We start from the raw sequence: 19,160 nt of genomic DNA, 5'->3' as shown, positions 1-19,160 counted from the left end.
GCCTGCCAATAATCAATTATTCAGATTATCCATTGAAAATATTTACTGTTTACGATTTCCTGCTATTTTTGAAGCGTACTGATATAATATAGATTAGATCGTCTTGAAAATGTATAGTCAATCATATTTAACTGGGCTAAAATCATCCTACCTTCGACGTTTCATTGATTATTCTAGGCTGGAGTGTATCATGGCCTTCTGTTGTGAAATTTTCATAACAGTATCAATAATGCATAGATTGTGCCCGTGTGATTGCATTCGATTATTATTAGTCTCTGTTTCGTGACTTGTGCATAATCATTGATGCATCTTAGGCTATAGATTCTACTCTGATGAGTTATTATTATGTCATTGTCAAATTCTAGTGCTTTATCATTAGGCCTGTTGTTGTACAAATGTACCTGCACAATATTTTTCTGCTTAATTCAGTTTATTCTAGCATTCTTATTCTTCAATACTTGTTATCTAGGAAATCGGAGCCTTTTCCGAACCAATCCAATATGTTGACATCAGCGTTTGGTCGGCAACTGTCGTACCTCATTTGCCGTTCAGTTACATCAAACTGGGAGTTGGTGATTTGACGTACTTGATCCAGGTGTGCTCTTTTTCTGCATAGTATATAAACTTACATCCGGCACCCGATTATCGCCATACTACGTGATGTGATGTTAGTCATCACATTTTGCAAAGGCAATGCCAATGGATGGCAAAAATACTAATTAAAAACTGACTCTTGATGTGAGAAATTCCCTGTGTCACGAAATACTACATTATTTGAGTACGGAGGTCGAAGAATGTTCAAGATTCGAAAATTGCTGATGCCTAATCATTAAAGACATATTGTACATGATCCTATATATAAGAAGCACTGTTGCTTGGCACATGACACAAAATTATTGTTTGATTATAGATTACTAACCTACGGATAGATACGCAACTCCCGCAAAACCCGTCGTTACACTCGGGCAAGCGGTCTCTCTTATCGCTGAGCAATCTAAAAGCAGTATAATTGGTAGTGCTATAGCCTGTGACCCGATAGCTGAAATTTGATAAAACTGGTCTTAATCAGAAGCTAGTGTCGAAGTGATTCCGACAATACAAATTAAAATCTTGTCAGGGAAATGGGACAACCACGAAACAACCCTCAAAGTCTGAAAATCGGCATTGTTCCGAACCGTTGCTTGATGAAATTGACCATTGTTATGCTCATTGTGTTGCGGCGGGGCCATTGTTGGAAAAATGCCGATTTTCAGACTTTGAAGGTTGTTTTGGGGTTGGTGCATTGCCCTGACAACAGTTCAATTGATATTTACGAAATCAGTGCGACACTAGCTTTCGATTTAAGTCCAATGATATTAAATTTAGGTGCTTAGGCTAGTGATCCATAGTTTTACACCAGGGACTAATCATGATTCAATGAATTAATTTGAGGAATCACTGTTATCTGTTCTTCTTCCATGCACAGGCACCAGATACGTACCAAAGGGATAGGATCTTGCATTCTGTACAGTGGAAGGTATGTAATGTGGGATTCATTATTGTTGAAAATCTGCAGTTTTCCGTCGAGATATCCCGCGAAACTATGAATATTTCATGCTGATGTAGTGATCGGTAATGCAGAGCATATACTTCAGGCGTGATGCTTTATCTGACAAATCACGGCCTTGTTAATCACACAGAGCTATGTGAGTGCATCTCTACGTATTCACGCCCATCCATTTTTAATACGCTCGAAGCGATGGTAGCTTATCTCGTCATTTATCTCAATCGGATCATCTCATTCTAAATATAGTCGCGAATCGGTTTATGGGAATTGATATAGCCTTGGTGAGCTGCAGCTGATTTTGGCTGCAAACAGATGTTGCCGGTTTCGAAGCAATTCAATATTTTCCGAACACTTGAACGGTTTGCTCAAAAACTTGCTTGCACCATTGTTATTTTTTGTGGAATTGCATGTTTCAGAAAACAAGTTAATATGCCCCCTGCCTGTATATGAAGACAGAGTATAATCTTGAATCTGATATATTGGTTGGCAGCAGCAGGAATGTGATTTTTAAACTCCTTGAAAACTATTTTGAAATGAAGTCTACCACTTCTTATCTAGATCTAGTAGGCCTTTGACAGCATCAATGTAGTCAGTTCTAGTTCTAGCTTCGAGTATTGATAAGTTAGTAGTTCTAGTTGTAACTCTGGATGCGAATGTTGAAAACCGAGTTGTTCTAGTTGCGCATTTTGAAAACGCAGTAATCTGTTCATGTCTGCGGATAGCTCTAGAGGTGAATGAGTTGCAGAGCAAATTTGAGATGATATGAATTCCGAAAACCCGCCGGCGTCTTGGTTCGAGTTGGCCAGCGTGTTTTCTATATTTTCACAGATTGACGTGAGGAAATATGAAAAAGATTTGAACGCAACGCACGATCCCGACGCTACCCTGTCGCTTTTGCAGGTACGAGAATCTTTAGGAGATATTCCACTCTAAATCAACCAACGTTTTCCAGCTAACAGCCGACGTAAATTTTAGTCTGCTTATTGTTACTGATATCATTGTGATTTCGAAGTTTTCTAACAAGTGAAAGTGGACAATAATCTCTCCTGATTGTAATTCTTGGGTCATTCATATATTCTGCTGTCACGTTTTGCTGGGATTGTGTTCTTGTACTTTGTCGTTTATGTAAAGTACACGGAGTTGTTGGGTTAATAGTAGAAAATTGGTGTTTGGAATGTATTTAGGCTTCGTTTTTGTATCTAGAACGTCATTATTGGTCCATTATTACGTTCCGAACACGATGTTTTTGATCCCCAAATTCTTTGTCTGATCATTTGAAATCGACACCGTGTTTTGTTACAGACAACGGTTGACCATTTGAACTCGTTCCTAGTAAACGTAAATAGCTTTTTAAGTCCGTAGAAGAATTTTGAAGTCGCTAATGTGATAGCAATGTGGGAATTTGACTTTTAAACGACCATCTTCTGAATATATTTAACTCTTGACTTCTGAGCTATGCAACACGCACTCAAGTGTGCTGTGTGGCGTTGTACGCGTGTTTTAGGGGCCTTGATTTACCCTGGCTTCCTCTGAAATCAGTCCTGCTTTAATAATTATGTTCCGAGGGCCTGTTTCAGGATCTTATCAAACTTACGTTGGACTCGCCTCTGTACGTGGATTTCACGATTCCGACGTTGCTGGATATCGTCGGGAATTTACTAAATCAGGTAATTTCTTTGTTATGCAAAAACACCTTTACGCATGAGTCAGATCTGATTGTTTCTTCAGAAAAAAGACGACATGACTCCGAAATTTACCGAGGCGTTGATAATGGTAAGGAAAACGAGCTGAGTTTTTTAATTATGGATAGATGGTTTACTGCAATGTAATGTAGATGCGCTATTCACTTTTTACTGGTACACTCTGCAAGTATAAGTTGTATTATTATACCATTGTAATTTACTTTCCTCATTATTCAAGATAGAATCTCGCTTTCAGTTGCTATTCTCCATTATTGCTTTTTTCATTCACGAAATCAAAGGTTCGTGTCACAGCACATAATTTTGAAACCGAAAACATTGCATTTTTGGGCTATCCACGCGTGATTGTTGCTATTTCGGAGCTTATTTTGTGTTTGTTACTCTTTCGGTCAAGTGCGCTAAAATTAGGCTGTCGGAGAGTTGCTGCTGGTGATAGCGGTTTATTTATACTGTTTACGTTACCTGTGTTAAGTCTGGGATTAATGCTTTCTTTTTTAAGACTGTGGCGCCGATACTGGAGGAAGACCAGCCCTCGGAGGAGATATGTAGTTTCTTTATCAAGGTAGGCTGCTAAATTACGAAAAAACCTGCTACAAAGGATACTCGATGAAATTTTTATATCTGAATGTTTTTGTATGCGTCATTTTTTGTTCTACGGATATTGATTCGAATTAGATCAATAGCGTTCTGGTTGCGCGTAAATATTTTGGTCGATTTGACGACTATGCGTTGAACAGTGTCCGTCTCTTATCTTGAATTACGGTACGTCAAATTTTTCTTTCTGAAAGTTCACGAAATCCTGTGTTACATACTTGTAGAAATGTGTATTAAAATATGATGCATGCCAAATATGACCAGGAAATGACCTCACAATCACAACCAAACTATGGCATCATAATCATGATAGTATATCTATTTTTAATGTGCATTAAAAAATGTATAGTTTGACGTTTTAAGTAGGCTGTGTGATTTTATATCGTCATCAAGTGATTACGATGTATTGAGTTATTGATTTCATAGCTAAGCTGTAACGCCACCCAAATAATTATGTATTGAGGAAGTGACGTCATGTCGAAATTGTGACATCATGATCACACTCGCGGTGCAATGTTAAAAATAGTGAAAACTCTACAGCGCTGAAAATTCTCAGTATAATAATTGAAAATTTAGTTGCGACATTTTTTTTTATTGCAGCATTGTCGATCCTGCCCGAGGTCGCGCGTCGTGATAGATATTTTCCTGCCTGTGGTTTTGAGGATTTTGAAGTACAACAACGTGAGTTATAGGCTTCTAGAACAGGGGTGGGCAAACTTTTGAGCTCGCGGGCCGCATTCAACATCTGAATCCAGTCGCGGGCCGCACTATGTAAAATTGGAATTATAAACCAAAACGCAATGTTGGTATTTGATTATATAGTGAGGACAAGGAGATAATATATATGCTTAAAGCAAACCAGACATTGCTTTGATGATATTGACACGCGCCAGAAACAGTGGCGAGATTTCATAGGCTGATCGACCCCGATAACCAATTTGTCAAAGCTATAAACATGAAAGTCGGCTGTCCTGATCTTAGAACAGGATTGAAATTTAAATCTGTGAGCGTTCATAGATTTACTAATTCCACTTTTGGTTCAGTTCCAGGACACACAATGCTGACAGCATCATAACCATGTTAGCTTCAAACACGCTTCCATAGTGTGTAGATAAATATAAATATCCTAATTCTACGTATACAGAGAACGAATTTACCTAAGACGCGCGCGAATCGTTGCATCACTGAAATAATCAAAACTGGAGTGGCCAATCTGAAATCACACTCCTGATCCGAAATATGTCAATGTCATTTAGGATTTCTGTGATGCTTAGCTGTTTAACCCTCTCAAACTGTGTGGGCCTTGAGATCGGGCTGCCGCGCCAAAAATTGAACAAACTTTGTAAGACCCCCCCCCCCCCCATATGATTGTGAAAGACTTCGCGCCCCCTTTAGCTAGCAAACCGAACGGAAATTTTAATGGCATGGAATGTTACGACTGTGGATGAGAGATTCTTAAATATGAAATTGAGGCTAAATAACGAGCAATAACTGCAAATAGGACAGAAATCGCGCTAAGCGCGAAAAAATGTTTTAGTTCAGCTTCGCTTCCCCCCCCCTTCGGATGCCTTTACGCCCTCCAGTTTGAGAACCACTGCTTTAGAATTATCATGGTGAAATGTACTAAGAATTCGATTTTTAGTACGCATTTCATCAATATTTTTATTAAGTTTCTTTAGACTCTCGCGGGCCGCACAGAACGGTGTTGCGGGCCGCATGCGGCCCGCGGGCCGTAGTTTGCCCACCCCTGTTCTAGAAGTACAGAACATCAACATCGCAACAAACGATATTGTATTCGGATTGCTAATTATAAATTTTGTCTCAGAATTACGGAAAAAACCTGCTGCTGCGCAATTTCGTCAAGGAATACGTTCTGGCTTTGAGCATTCAAAACGACGGGGAGCGCGCGGTCCGCGAGTTTGTGCGCACGGTCCACGGGCCGCTGAGCTTTTGCCCGCATAAGAGGATATTGAACAACCTGTTCTCCGTCTGCCTGTCGGGGGTCTACACGAGCTTCTCTCCTTTCGAGTGAGTGCCGCGATTCAAAAATGTGTCTATTTCCACCTAATATTTCTGAATCGTTTTTCTTTTCAAAGCAAAATTCTGTTCCATATCTGAGATTACGGACCGAATCTTAATCCGGAATTATTTTTTGTGTTGTATAAATCTGTTTATCGGTGATGGAAATATTAAATTGAAAATCTATTTTTGAGTCTAAATCCGAATCTGGCTTTGTTAAAAATCGTAATTCCAAATCCAGTGAAATTTTCCAACCAAGACTCTATTCTATTGAGACTGAATCTAAGGTCATATCCGTTGACGACACAAAATTTCTTTCGATAGCAGCATGAAAATTTTCGGTCATTAGAAACTCGATGTCAAGTCTGAAGTTGATGAGTTGAAATTTTTCTCTGAAATTGCTTGAAGAGGCTTTTTACTGGATATCGAGTGTATTCAAAGTCCGATTTTATTTGATGACACCGAAATTCATGTCACAGCCGCATACCGATTTTCAGTCATGTCCCGAATCTGTACTTTTTTCATATCGTGTTCAAGTTTGTGTCGGTTGATGTAGCGTAATTTTCCTCAAAAAGTCGGAAAAAGATTTTTAATTATTTTTCTCGTGTCAAAATGTCAATAAAAATCTGCGACTTTGCGTGACATACCACGTCTTCAAATTACTTTGATTCAATTCGATGCAATCCAATGCAAGAATGACCAGATTTTTATGGCAATAGAAACCGTCAGCTATGCACTATTTATACTTTGATTGATAAGTTGTAATTAGGTCATTCCCACAGAGGTTTTATGACAACCTCCTTTGCAATTTAATTGAGGTCATTTATTATGGTAGGTTTGTATATACTTGCACATAATTATTAGTGTCGATCTTTGTTTACTAATATAATAGCCCCTGTTAATGACAAAATACTTGTGGGAGAACACACAAGTAGCATTAACTTTTGCTTAGCCAGCCGAAGTAATTTACAAATCTTGGCTAAAATGAACTTTTGTTACATTTCGAAAAATACTTGAAAAATAATTGTAGAAATGAGTGTCGCTGCCTACCTAACTAATGTATAATGGCTATTGGGACTAAAAAGATGTGCATTGTGCATACCTCCATAGCAGTACATATTGTAAACGCACAGGCAAGATTATACTAACAGCAAAACCATCAAAGTTTGTCGAGATAAAATCCAGCGACTACGCAATGAGCCATATAACTTTCCTTTTGAGATGTTTAGCAAAGAAATTTGAAATCACGGCTCCAACTCGTTCAGATGTTAAGCCCCGTGTCTATAGAGGATTATGTCCTGACCGCAAGATTACATCCACAATGTCAATTGTTGATAATAGATATTAATCTATGCTGAAGGGCATGCATTGCAGCATGTGCGTGCGTTATGTAACAGAAATAATTATACACTCGGCTGCTCTTAGTTATCAATATTTTTAAATACTCTTCTCAAAGCCATTAGAGTAGAGTTATTAGTAATATTTTGCAGTGGAAAATAATAAATTACTAAACAGCTGGTTTAGCCAACTAGGTAGAGATGGCACAAATTTTAGATACACTTGTAAAAAATTGTAATGCACCACGTCTAAATTTTGTTAAATTGGTATATCAAGTCTACAAATGGTTAGAAGGCTTTCACGCCGATTCAGACACGTTCGGATTACAATCAAAATTTAGAGTGTCGGGAAAATATGAAATGAATCTGTCTTTCATACTAATAATGATATTCACATTGAAAATTAGTTTAGTGAGACACAGTCTGTATTATCTTGATTTGGATGGTTTCTATTCAATAAACACAGGCCTGCGTTTTGATATTGCCTTATCGAATCTTGGACACAGCAACATCGTCTGTATGCCAGAAGAGTCTTAGTGAGCATTTGTGTATTTTTATTCAGTTTAAGCATTCTCTTCGCCCAGATTATTCGAAATTTCATGCCGGTGAAGTCATATGCTGTGATACGGTTGTTGATATGCAATGTTCCTTCCAATTCTCTACTAGCTACTGGCGATTACCCCTAATATTCGGGTTCGTTTCAATATGAATATAGGCCTGCTATTCAAAATGTGTAGGCTATATATGTATATTTGTATTTGTGGTGGGAGTTAGCTTGATTGACTTGATCGTATCAAAATTATCGTGGATTCCTTCCGTGTCAGGGAGAAGATTGAAAAATACGGAAAATCCGAAAGCTCCGACACCGACTCTGTCGAGAGCATGAAGGAGAATAACTGCGTAAAAGCGACCAAGCTGGCAAAGTCAGACAACGTCGACAAGCAACTGTGGGACTCTTCCGTGGCCAGACTCGCGAAAAGCAACAACCTGATTCAAAATAGCACCGACGAGGTGTTTACGCCGGGCGACACAAAGGTCGGAGAAAAGATGGCGGAGCTGGACTGGGCACCAGACGCGGGAAGGGCGCTGGTTTTCGGATGGGTGTTGGATGAAATGTAAGCTTTCCGTCTTAGTGGTTCAGCGCGTAGTTGGACTAGAATATCTTCATCATTCTTGAATTAGATCAGAATTAGAATTGCTGTATTCGCGGACACTCGGAATTTGAAATACATTCCGAATTTTTTTTGCACGATACAGTTCTCCTGTAGTATTTTCGGGAAAAACAGAAAGTACGTTTGAATGAAAAGTATAGAATAAGAAATGTTTCCCAAATTGTATCAGCATGAAATTGCCGGCATTTCGATATAAATAGAATTGAGTGGTTCAGTGGTTCTCAACAGCCAGTCTGCCTCAACAAACATATTTCAACACTATTATGGTTGATAATATATATATTGTTCTCAATTGCAAAATGTAAGAGGCTGATGGCATGTCCAATAATTAGAGCATTGAAACACCAAATTTGATGCTTGTTTGGAAGTTTATAATGTAATTCAGAACGCTTTCTGACATGGTATCGAGGTTATGGTCTACTCGTGACTTCCCTAACCCGAGAAGACTTTTTGAACAAAATTTGATGAAATTCGACTGTTATTAAGCGACAGTTGACGGTATATGAATGTAACACACCGTGAGGTCGCTTTTCAAAGGAAACCAGCAGCCATAATTGAGTAGTATATAAATGAAGACAGCAGCAAATTCTTCATTAAATTAGTGTTCCGATGATTTGTTTTGAGTTGTATACTTGTGTAAAAATGACATCCCGGGTCGATTTTTATTTTTAAAAGTTTACGGCCTGCTAAATTTATTTTAGTACATATTTAAGTTTACGAGTATGTGAGAATAAGAATTATTTCCAGCATAGAACTTTGCTGTGCAGTCACCAATATCAAACTCAAGATGAACTTTTACATTGTCACACCCCGACAAACCCGTTGTTGCCTATCGATATGGTAATAATATACGCGCGTTTGCATTCTTATAGCATTATAATTTTATGATTGGACGGTCGGACTATGTAAACCTGTCATTACAGAACCGTAATTTCTTCTCTAGATCACTGCGGTGAACCCGTTTCCCATTGTGGCTTAATGTCAGGAATCAGAATGGCTTTTTGCTGTGGTAACGATCAGACGTGATTGATATGGCACAGGCTGATCGGTTATTGATTGTCACCATGTAAACTGACTTGAGATTGCTACACTATCTTGAGACAGGACATTGTGAAATCGCGTTGTGGATATCACGTTGATTTATAACTAACTGATGACGCGTCACTGTGATAATACAGATATGTGGAATTTTGTTCAGAATGGTAGGTAATTCATTGAATGCTAAAATTGATGATAAGTAGATGTGACGTCACTGCTGCAGCGCTGAGATCACGAAAGGCTCATAGCGGACTTTTTTTTATTCAAAATCGCTACTCCTATTTGCAGTTGAGTAGAAATTTATGACATCACTTAGACTACCTCTGGTCACCTGCATATTTAATCGGGACGAATATGTAATACACGAATGAGTTTTTTTAATACCCTCCCTTTCAAAATGATGCACCACCCCCTTATTTCGTGGCTAGGCACACCCCTGGTAATCACAGTCGTTATGTTTGGCGCTGTATTTTTCCAAATTACATTGACCTACCCAACATACGTCAAATATGCGTGTGGGTTTGATAGGCTTCTAATCCAAATTTAGGCTAAGCTATTGATTTTCAGGTGATATTGTTACCTGGTAAAAGAAAATTGTCTATAATGGCTCGGCTGGATGTAGTTTAAAGATTTCGATATTATTCGTTCCCATGTGCAAGTCTAGCTAAATACTTTAATATTTATTTCAATCCGTTTCCAATCTATCATCTCACACATGTTTCGTGTCCCAAACCTTTGAATCCTTAATTGCAGCTTTCCATACTCTTGAGAATATTATTATTTTGACAAGGGCTGTCATGCATTGAATGAAATATTCTGTAATATGGGGATTTATTTTCGCCATGGTGTGTTATTGGATTTTCTGTGTCAGGATGCTTACGTGAGGGGCCTTGCGTGAACTTGATAATTAACCTTAGCGCTTTTATCTGTGCGAGGTCGGCCTAGGGCGAACCGTGCGCATAGTGTGATACGGCATTGTCATTCTTGACACTATCAATCAAAATCAATTTGTTGACAACAACACCGCCAAACTTTATTCGTGATTAAAATCTGTATTCCGAAGTAATCCGTTTCAATTTTGCGATGTCCCATGATTTCATCGACACGTGTCGATGATAATACTAACTACCTGAGGTATAAATAGCATTCGCCTGATTACCTCGATCTGATAACCCTTGTGTTATCGAAGCGCGTCCAAATATAGTGTGTGACATTGTTGCTGCGATGAATCAGATGAAATCACTTGATCTATTTTGAAATTTTGTGGCTTTTTTGAGTTGAAATTGGCTCTGAACATGTCATGAACTTGGCAGACTATATTGGTACAGTACAATTGAGATATATCCAAAAAATTGTTCGGCTACATACAGGTTTAGTCCTGTGATGTAACACAATACCTGTCAGTTTTGAGATGTTTTGTGTAGCTTAAAGGATACTGGGGATGTTTGAATGTATTCAAAATCTCCTACAAGGCTGGATGCGGACACAATGCCACGGATATGTTCCCGATTAAAACAGGATTGTTCCTCGATAAATCATGGAATTTAGCAGTGGTACATGTTGATGGTTGGACTATTGATCTGCGCAATGCACTATCTGCCATTATTATCAACACAATTGACTGTAGTCTGACAAACTTGGTATTTGTTTTGCAGATCGAAAATGACAGATTGGTTGCCGGGCCTTGCAATACTTCTTCAACCGATACCATTTCAAACTGAGTGAGTCTGAAGATTTGTTGAGACCTGTCTAGACTGTTATCATTGCGTGTTGTTTACATTGATATCTGAAAAATCGTATGTTTGTTATTGGTTAAATAAGTTGCGCGAATGAGCCTAGGTTTGTCGTTATTGCCGTTATCGATATTAAAATTTACCAATGAAATATTCCTTGAGATTGTAATGCTGTAGTTTTAATAACTAGATGTCGTGAATAGCAACACATATTGATCCTATTTTGAGCTATGTGAAACAGTTCAATACATGAACCGTACTTGATCACTGTCATAAACACATTGTGTGATAAATCTTGTAATTAAGTTGAAACAGTGAGCTGGCAGCGGGATTGTTACGAAGTAAACTATTTTCGGCTATCAAATTTGAGTGATTATAGGTTCATTTTTATCTATTAAGAAGTAATTATTTCTGATTGTGGTTATCGTAAAATGCCAAAGTGATTCATTGCTATTCTGCTACTTCTGTGTAAAATGGATAATTTAAGATATAATGAAGGTTTTTTATATTTTACTTTCTTACAACAGAGATTTAACATGTAGCACTTGTGCAGCATTCTTCGTAACATAGTGATATTATGGGGCCAGTCAAGGCATGTCACAAGGCTTGCAACGTTACATACAGCCCATGATAAATTCAGACTTATGTTATACACAGATGCTGCACATTGCAGAGTCTCGGATAGTTTCGCACAAACAATAGCCATCTTATTGAATAAATTTGAGCATGGCTGTAGGGTAGTGATATTATAATGCCAACCAAGGCATGTTGCGAGACACACAATGTCACTTATAGCCGAAGATGCTGTTCAATGTAAAATATTCAATAGCTTGTGAATTGAAATCGAAAACCTGCCTCTGAGTAATTTTCTATTTGTCATGGTTGCCACTCCATTTAAACGACACTGAAAAACTACAGTTTAGCATGGGACTTTATATAACCTTAAAACTAACCGTAACACTCTGAGATTAACCCTATTCTAGCTCCAACCACATCCTAACACAGCCAAAACCCAAAATTGAACAACCCGTTTTTATGCTCAATTGACGCATGCTGAAGTGACACATGCTTATAAGGCCAAGAACAAACAAAAGATTCACCCTAAATCTAACCCGGCCCTAAGACTAACTATAACCCACATGATCAAGTGTCAAATGCTCATTTTTGTCCAAAGACCATTTCTCATACAGCAAGTTTGAGTCGGATTATTTTACGAGTCTCTTCAACACTGCTGGAGCCCTTTGCTGTTAATATATTATATAAATAAATAACAATACCCTTATTTTTCCATTGCAGACCTATGCAAAACGAAGAATTTTTAAAGTAAGCAAACCTTTCCATATATGTAATATGCAACTTTGATCCAACCTTCCGCTTTATTGTCGCAGGATAATCGTACAAATCCTAGAGCGGGCTATCGCGAACAAGAACGAGAAAGTGATCGAATGCTTGGCCGGTGTCCGGGACACGCGGGACGGCTGGCTGCAGATCTTCAGCCCGCACAAAAACGTTTGCAAAGACGACGGGGAGATGTTCGTGAAAATAGTGAGTCCCGACAGCGTGACGCACGTGTCGCGTGGCACTAAACGTGCGGTTTCGTTTCGCAGACTGAGGCTTTGCTCGGGTCGGCAAAGGAGACGCACAAGGTGAAGAGGCTTATGAAAACGGTGGTGCGCACTTGCTTCGACGCGGTGCTACTGCTGGCGTTACGGGAGAGCCAAGTCATGATCGAGGTGGGGCTTGTTTTCTTTTTAACGTCTCAGCATAGTGGCTTTGTGAACGAGGATAATGCAACTGATATCATAGCCTGGTGGATGTATGCCTTGCGTAAGTTGTTGTGAATCGCGACACTAACCTGAATCCTAAATGTATGATGAAGAAATATACTAACAATTTGTTTTTGTTACTCCCACATACAAGGAAAATATCACAAATTTCACGATTGGATAACCTAGAAATACAGTGACTCGTCCTAAGATGTGCCTGCCTTAATACGTCATTGCATATTACCAATCTTATCAACTGCAAACCACTGATATTGATAAGATCACAAAGTCTGGTTTACCGTTCTTTGCGATTTCAAAATCACATTTGGCAGGATCTACTGATTAGTTTGCAAGGCGTTTCTCCTTAAAATATGTGCCTTCGTTCGTGGCTTGGAAGCGGATATTCGGCAAAATGTATTTGCCATTTCTCTAATTCACATCAAAGTTGATCAATTCGTTCCATGCAGTCCGGACATTCCCAACGCTTGAACTTTGTGATTTGATTCCGTCGAGTCACACATTGATTTATCAAGGCTTATTCCAGGCGTCTGGACAGTCATGGTAATAAGAAACTTCATGTATTACTCACAGTTACAGTTCCAAGCATGACACACTTCTGGAAATCAGGAGCCAGGTCGGTTTGTCTTCTTAGGTGTCATGTAAAACTGGCTAGCTCCATCTACGACCAGCTGTTCAGCGTTAATGTAGAAGTAATCAAAGCCATAGCTACTATGGTGCAGAGATGATCGAAGTAATCAGCATTGAGACTCGGGTAGAAGTATAAGTATCGATTTCCAACATGCGTCAAAAGTCCTCTGGTAATTAGTTTCAAAAAGTGTTGGAGGCGGCTGCTTTCAAAAGTGCATGACGTATTTTCACGGCTTACACTTAAAGTGGCACGTTACAAGTTGGTGCAATCTTAAAAATGTATTCGGTTACCGGGATACACGGGCTAATTCCTGCTGTTTTTGCAATTTCACTCATAGGAGTGATCACAAACTTATCTCAAAACCAATTTCTATTTTTCAAAACCAAATTGTAAAAGTAAGTGGTTTCATGTGAAAACTGTTCAAGTAGAAGCGGAAATAGTCTAACAACTTAACTGCTGGAGTAAGTGCAAGTGCGAGCAATCTGAAATTTCGAAGTGCTTCATTACTGACCACTATTGCAGGTACTTTGTTATATCCTGGAGTATAAGCTGGCGGACGAGCGGAACGAGCAGCAAATCGTGTCGACGCTGTGCAGCACGCAGTCTGGGAACCGCAGTTACAACGAGCTTTGCGAGAAGGAAATGATATCGAGGCAGACCGTCGGGCCCGCATGTTTCTCCTTGCCGCCGAGGTCCAAGGTGGGTGTCGGAACCGGGGTAGTGAAGTGTTTCGATCGCCACAAACTAGAGTCGGAGTCGCGTAAATGTTGTACTACCCAGGCTTTGTTAATATGCTGTGATTCCCGCTCGGGCTAAATAGACTTCACCAGTGGTTCTCAACCTTTTTGACTTTGCAGACTGGTGAACCTTCAAAAATCAGTATTAAACCATAATTCAACAACCGTATCAAACTATAATGTAATATTGGTAACATAATTTGTTGCCGCCTTTTTGAAAGTAGATATTTATACTTTGCCATTTCAGAGATGAGCATGGATTAGGAGTAGTATTTGAGAACATCGGATTCGTTTTTTAGCTTCCGTGTGTAGCTTGTCTGGAACCAGTAGTAAGCTACTTTTAAACATTTTCGTACAGGGAGTATCTATCTCTTATCTATCTAGTTCTTAGATATCTACAACACTTGCGAAACGCTATGCAGGAAAATGCCTTCCAAACTTGAAATCAATACAAAATGTGGTGTTTTATATCTCCAACTGAAGGACAAGTGTCCAACTTCTTGCGTTTCGGAATTGAGATATGAAATTCTAATATATTTGACGTGCCCGCAGGAAAGTTGCCACAGATCGGCGGGTGAGAACCACTGCCCTACGATATCGCTAAAAGTGCTTATCGTAAAGAAAATTAGATAGCACTGTAGGTAGGTTAATTATGATAAAATTGATTTGCTTACACCGCGGAAGCGGTTAACGCTTTTCACTATCAGTAGTATCCTCATGAAGGAGGCTTGTACGTTATTTGTGATAACGGCGACATAAAAGGACAGCGTAAACGTTTAGTAGGTGTGCATTGTACAATGACGCAGGCAATAAAATTTATAGCACAAACACCGCCCGGTAAGCTTTGGCTATCAAATTAAATTTAGAAAAAACGGTCGGTGAATTTTAATATGATCGCAGGACGAAGACCTCCACAAAGTGCTGAGCAACGGGAAATGCGGCAATCTCCGCGAGCTCAACCTCTCGTGCACCCTGGTCACGTCAAACTCGGCCGAGCTGATCGCCAGCCTGCCCAGGCTGCGCACGCTCAACTTGTGGTCCACTCTGGTAAGTTAGCTTCTTGCAGACGCTTTTTCGCATATGGGCTGATTGCGTTTTTCTTGCGCAGTTTGACGACCAGGGTCTGCGTCGGCTTTGCGAGAATCTCAACTTGGAGTCTTTGAGCTTGTGCGAAGTCGCGGTCACTGATGAGTCCATCGCTTATCTCAAAGGTTTGTCGTTGTGAATTAAATTGTCTTATTTTCTATTTTTTTATTTCATTTTTCGAATTTTTAAAAATTTGTTTTGTTTGATTTTATCCATTATTAATTTTGTACAGCTTCTTGGAGGTACAGAACTTCAATATACAATTGAATAGTATACAAGTGTCAGCCAAAAATATTCGGGTCCATTTCAAATATGAATATACTATTCAATTTTTTTTCTAATATTAATATTTCAAACGGCGTGTTCCAGACTTCTACAAACTACCAAACGTGGTTAGTTTATAGTTAAGTGGCTGCCGTTTTTTGAGTAAATATAGTTCTAATTCTGCTAGCTCCGAGTAATCGCTTCTAAAGTGGCGTAGCCATGGAACGGGATTCGGGGCTCCTTCCATTTCAAACTGGTAGCCCCGATCTTTTGAATTTCCAATTATATCTCCAATATTTTTCGTCTTATTTGTCATTCAGTAAATTGTATTGTCAGTTATTAGTAGGGCAAGTTTTTGCGCCTTTTTTGACACCTTCCGGCAGCTTCCTAAATACTCAGAAGTTATGTAGTATGGTGTTTTAAACTGTTTGAAGTAATCTTATGTTGCAACTTTTTCCAATTTTTTCGATTTTTCATGCAATTTATTGCAACTTTTTTCGATTTTGTATGCAACTAACTTTTTACTGGAAATATTGGGCAGTGTATGTGAATAGATCGCTTGATTATTTCACTGTCGTTTAAATTTGAGGTCCTTTCTGATTTGACCTACATTCAGGCTTAGACCGCCGATAATTATATTTTCACTGTGTCAATTTTTTCAGGCTATTGATTTTGTTGAAGTCGCCAACATTGAGTTTTGCTACAGTGCCATGGATACGGAACGATTCTAGTATCTCATACCCTAATAATTTCAAGGAACTTGACGATAAATGCAACTTTCCACGTATTTGACTGCAACAAAAACCTGCCATAGTTATTGTCAGTGCTAGTTCTAGTTATGAGTTATGACCGCTCGCGTAAGTTTTGATCTCTTTTCCAGAAATGACAAACCTGACGTACGTGAACCTAAACAGCACCGCGGTGTCGTCTGCTTGTTTTCAAGATTTACGCGAAAAACTACCAAACCTGAAATCCTGGGACGTAGCTTACACGGACGCGTATCTGGAAGGCAGCGCGGTCACGCAACCCGCGAACACAGGTTGCTTCAACAACAAGACTGATAAGGCCGAGCGTGCCGTGCCCAAGAGATTGGAGTTCAAAAAGAACGTGTAAACGACGTCGTCTCACCTTCGAAATTTTTATTCTTCAATAATCTTGTCTCTCTGCGTGTTATGAACGTGGACAACGCCGGTATTTTTTACCCTTCACATTTAACGTGTATTTTTGTCGGCCCTTTCTCGTCGGTCTGAACATCATGTCGGCTCGATGAAACGGTTTTTAAAACGTTCGAATACCTTCATTATTAAAATTTCAGGCCTCAACCTTGAAATCTGAAGATTCGGTTCGAAAGATTCGCCATACAATAGTCGAAACTCCTGTGTCCAACTCTTTAGACTTGCACTGAAAATCTGGATCGTAAAATCTGAACGCGATAACCCCCCGTTCTTCGTAACGCATACCCGGAGGTGGTCAGTAGCAAAGTACTCAGCTTGAAAAGCTTTGGGATTTAATGTATTTTCTTTAGTAAAATGTAATTTAAAGCACTACCTTTATGGAAAACTCAAGCTTTGACTTGCACAACTGATGTTAGTATGTTTTTTGACAACTTCTATTCCTACTTTTTGACTAGCTTTGGGCCGCTTTTAGGAGGGAAATTGTCATGACAACCGTCCGAAAAGTACCATTGTCATGGTAGCTTCACATATTTTCTGCTTTGAAGAGCTTCTTTAAGGTACGCAACTTCAATATACAATCGAACGGTTTATTCATATTGAAACGAACCCGATTATTTTCGGCTGACACTCGTCAGGGGTAATCGTCAGCGACTAGTAGAGAATTGGAAAGAACATTGTGCATCAACGATTGTGTTTTCTTATTAGGCGCGATTTTTATCTTTTCATTTCAAAATCAGCCAGCCGCCAATTAATTTGTAAAAGTGTATGATGCCTTTACCAAATCTACAATTTGAAACTACATGATCGCTTTCAGATCTACTTCTGCCTGAAGCAGTTTTTACATATTATGTGAATCGCTATTTCTGCTCGTAATTGAGCAGAAATGTGCATCATTAATTGTAGTTTTACTAGCGTGACAACTTTGACCACCTCTGGATACTGGCACCAGGAACGATTGCGTTTCGGCGTAGTGCGAAAAATTCTCTACGCTCTATTCAGTGAAGTCCATGCGTATTCAGATGCCCTTTCGCATGTACCGCGTATGTCCGATCAACAGTATTTCTTTAAAGCTGTGATTCTTTTTCGCGTTCGCAAAGGCGTAGAATCCACATGATGTCAACATTCTTTTTGTAATGCTGACAGATTTGTCGTATCTCCAGATACTTATAAATCCGAATTCAATCGAACAAACTTTTTGAAGGCGCATTGCAGCCGTATCACCAACGTACACACAAAATTATCAGTGTCATCCCGTGTAAAACTATTTTCGGTCAAAAATGATGTTAAGATTGTCGTTATGAGGACTTCGTAATCCCGTGCGTCGCACGGCTTATCACTCTTACTGCATAACTCTGTCCTAATGGTCGATGCGAAGTTTTTTTCATCCTTACCGGTAGAGACGCATACTGTGAGCTTTTTTGAAAGCAGTAACTTTAGCCGCGCAACGTGGCATATTTTCTTTCTTTTTTACTTTGCCGCATACTCAAGAGAAGGACCTCTGCTGTACATAAATCATCTTGGCGTGTCGTGCCGGGGAAAACCTGATTGAGCCGTGATGGTCGGTGTTTTTCGGAAGAGTGTGGCGTGTCTCGGTCGTGTTCTCGACGAAATGATAAGCTGCCGTCTCACCCCGTGTCGTCAACCCCGTTTTATTTTGTTATTATGTCCCGGTATGAAGATTTATTTATTGGGAGTGACTCTGTTTCGCTGATAAACCTCTGTTGCAATAAAACTTTCTGTCCTGATGCGTTTTTGATTGCCTTCATTACGGCGTGTCCGTCAGCTCTTGATGATTAGTCGGAGTTAACCTAAGATCATATACAAGACAGTGGTCAAATCTAAAAAGGGCATGTACAGGATCTGCATATGCACCAGTAGTAGACCGAGTATCGACTTGGCCGATATCTCTGAAACTTTCCCGATTATCGATATCGGCCTATGATATCGCGGCCGATATTTTTTATGAAAAAAGTTCACAAATACCGGAAACTCAATGCTTCGTGTTCTCAATCTCAAAAAGTCGCTGACGCAAAGGGCGATAGGGTCAGGGTGACGAATTTACATTGTAGGACAGGTTTAACTAGGTGATTACGCAGCAGAGGAACTATGCTTCCTGCATTATAATCTACCTCCACTGGACTGATCCGCAATTCTGTATCACATTTTGCTTTTCGAGTTAGTCCAAATTTCAATGAATGTTCACAATTCAGCAACAATTCTTTCTAATTTCAGTTTGCTCGTTTGTTGTTCGGCTTTCTGTGGCATGTCTGAGTGCCACATTGCCTAATATACGATATTTTTGACGAAATGGCTCTCTGCATATTAATATCGACCTATGATATCG

At 39.3% G+C, this 19,160-nt stretch overlaps 1 protein-coding gene across 3 annotated transcripts in view; it reads left to right on the top strand.

Annotated features, from left to right (window-relative positions):
• LOC145438179 (C-Maf-inducing protein-like) overlaps positions 1 to 18,563 on the top strand; it is a 173,054-nt gene extending 154,491 nt beyond the window's left edge. For all 3 annotated transcript variants that reach the window (XM_080315543.1, XM_080315541.1, XM_080315544.1), the window contains 17 exons: positions 470 to 595; positions 1,466 to 1,516; positions 2,375 to 2,446; positions 3,124 to 3,213; positions 3,275 to 3,319; positions 3,746 to 3,808; positions 4,441 to 4,521; positions 5,666 to 5,868; positions 8,021 to 8,311; positions 11,062 to 11,127; positions 12,436 to 12,462; positions 12,528 to 12,684; positions 12,747 to 12,872; positions 14,077 to 14,253; positions 15,192 to 15,338; positions 15,400 to 15,502; positions 16,522 to 18,563. In XM_080315543.1, coding sequence (XP_080171669.1) covers positions 470 to 595; positions 1,466 to 1,516; positions 2,375 to 2,446; positions 3,124 to 3,213; positions 3,275 to 3,319; positions 3,746 to 3,808; positions 4,441 to 4,521; positions 5,666 to 5,868; positions 8,021 to 8,311; positions 11,062 to 11,127; positions 12,436 to 12,462; positions 12,528 to 12,684; positions 12,747 to 12,872; positions 14,077 to 14,253; positions 15,192 to 15,338; positions 15,400 to 15,502; positions 16,522 to 16,754 — 2,058 coding nt within the window. In that variant the 3' untranslated portion in view covers positions 16,755 to 18,563. The remainder of the gene's footprint in view (positions 1 to 469; positions 596 to 1,465; positions 1,517 to 2,374; positions 2,447 to 3,123; positions 3,214 to 3,274; positions 3,320 to 3,745; positions 3,809 to 4,440; positions 4,522 to 5,665; positions 5,869 to 8,020; positions 8,312 to 11,061; positions 11,128 to 12,435; positions 12,463 to 12,527; positions 12,685 to 12,746; positions 12,873 to 14,076; positions 14,254 to 15,191; positions 15,339 to 15,399; positions 15,503 to 16,521) is intronic.
• Positions 18,564 to 19,160: the final 597 nt, after the last annotated feature.

The sequence above is a fragment of the Botryllus schlosseri genome, chromosome 4 (assembly GCF_051294905.1).
Source record: "Botryllus schlosseri isolate E-star chromosome 4, Bs_hap1, whole genome shotgun sequence".
Taxonomy (NCBI): Eukaryota; Metazoa; Chordata; class Ascidiacea; order Stolidobranchia; family Styelidae; genus Botryllus; species Botryllus schlosseri.
The sequence above is the reverse complement of the archived record's forward strand: the minus strand, read 5'-3'. Positions and strand labels throughout refer to the sequence as shown.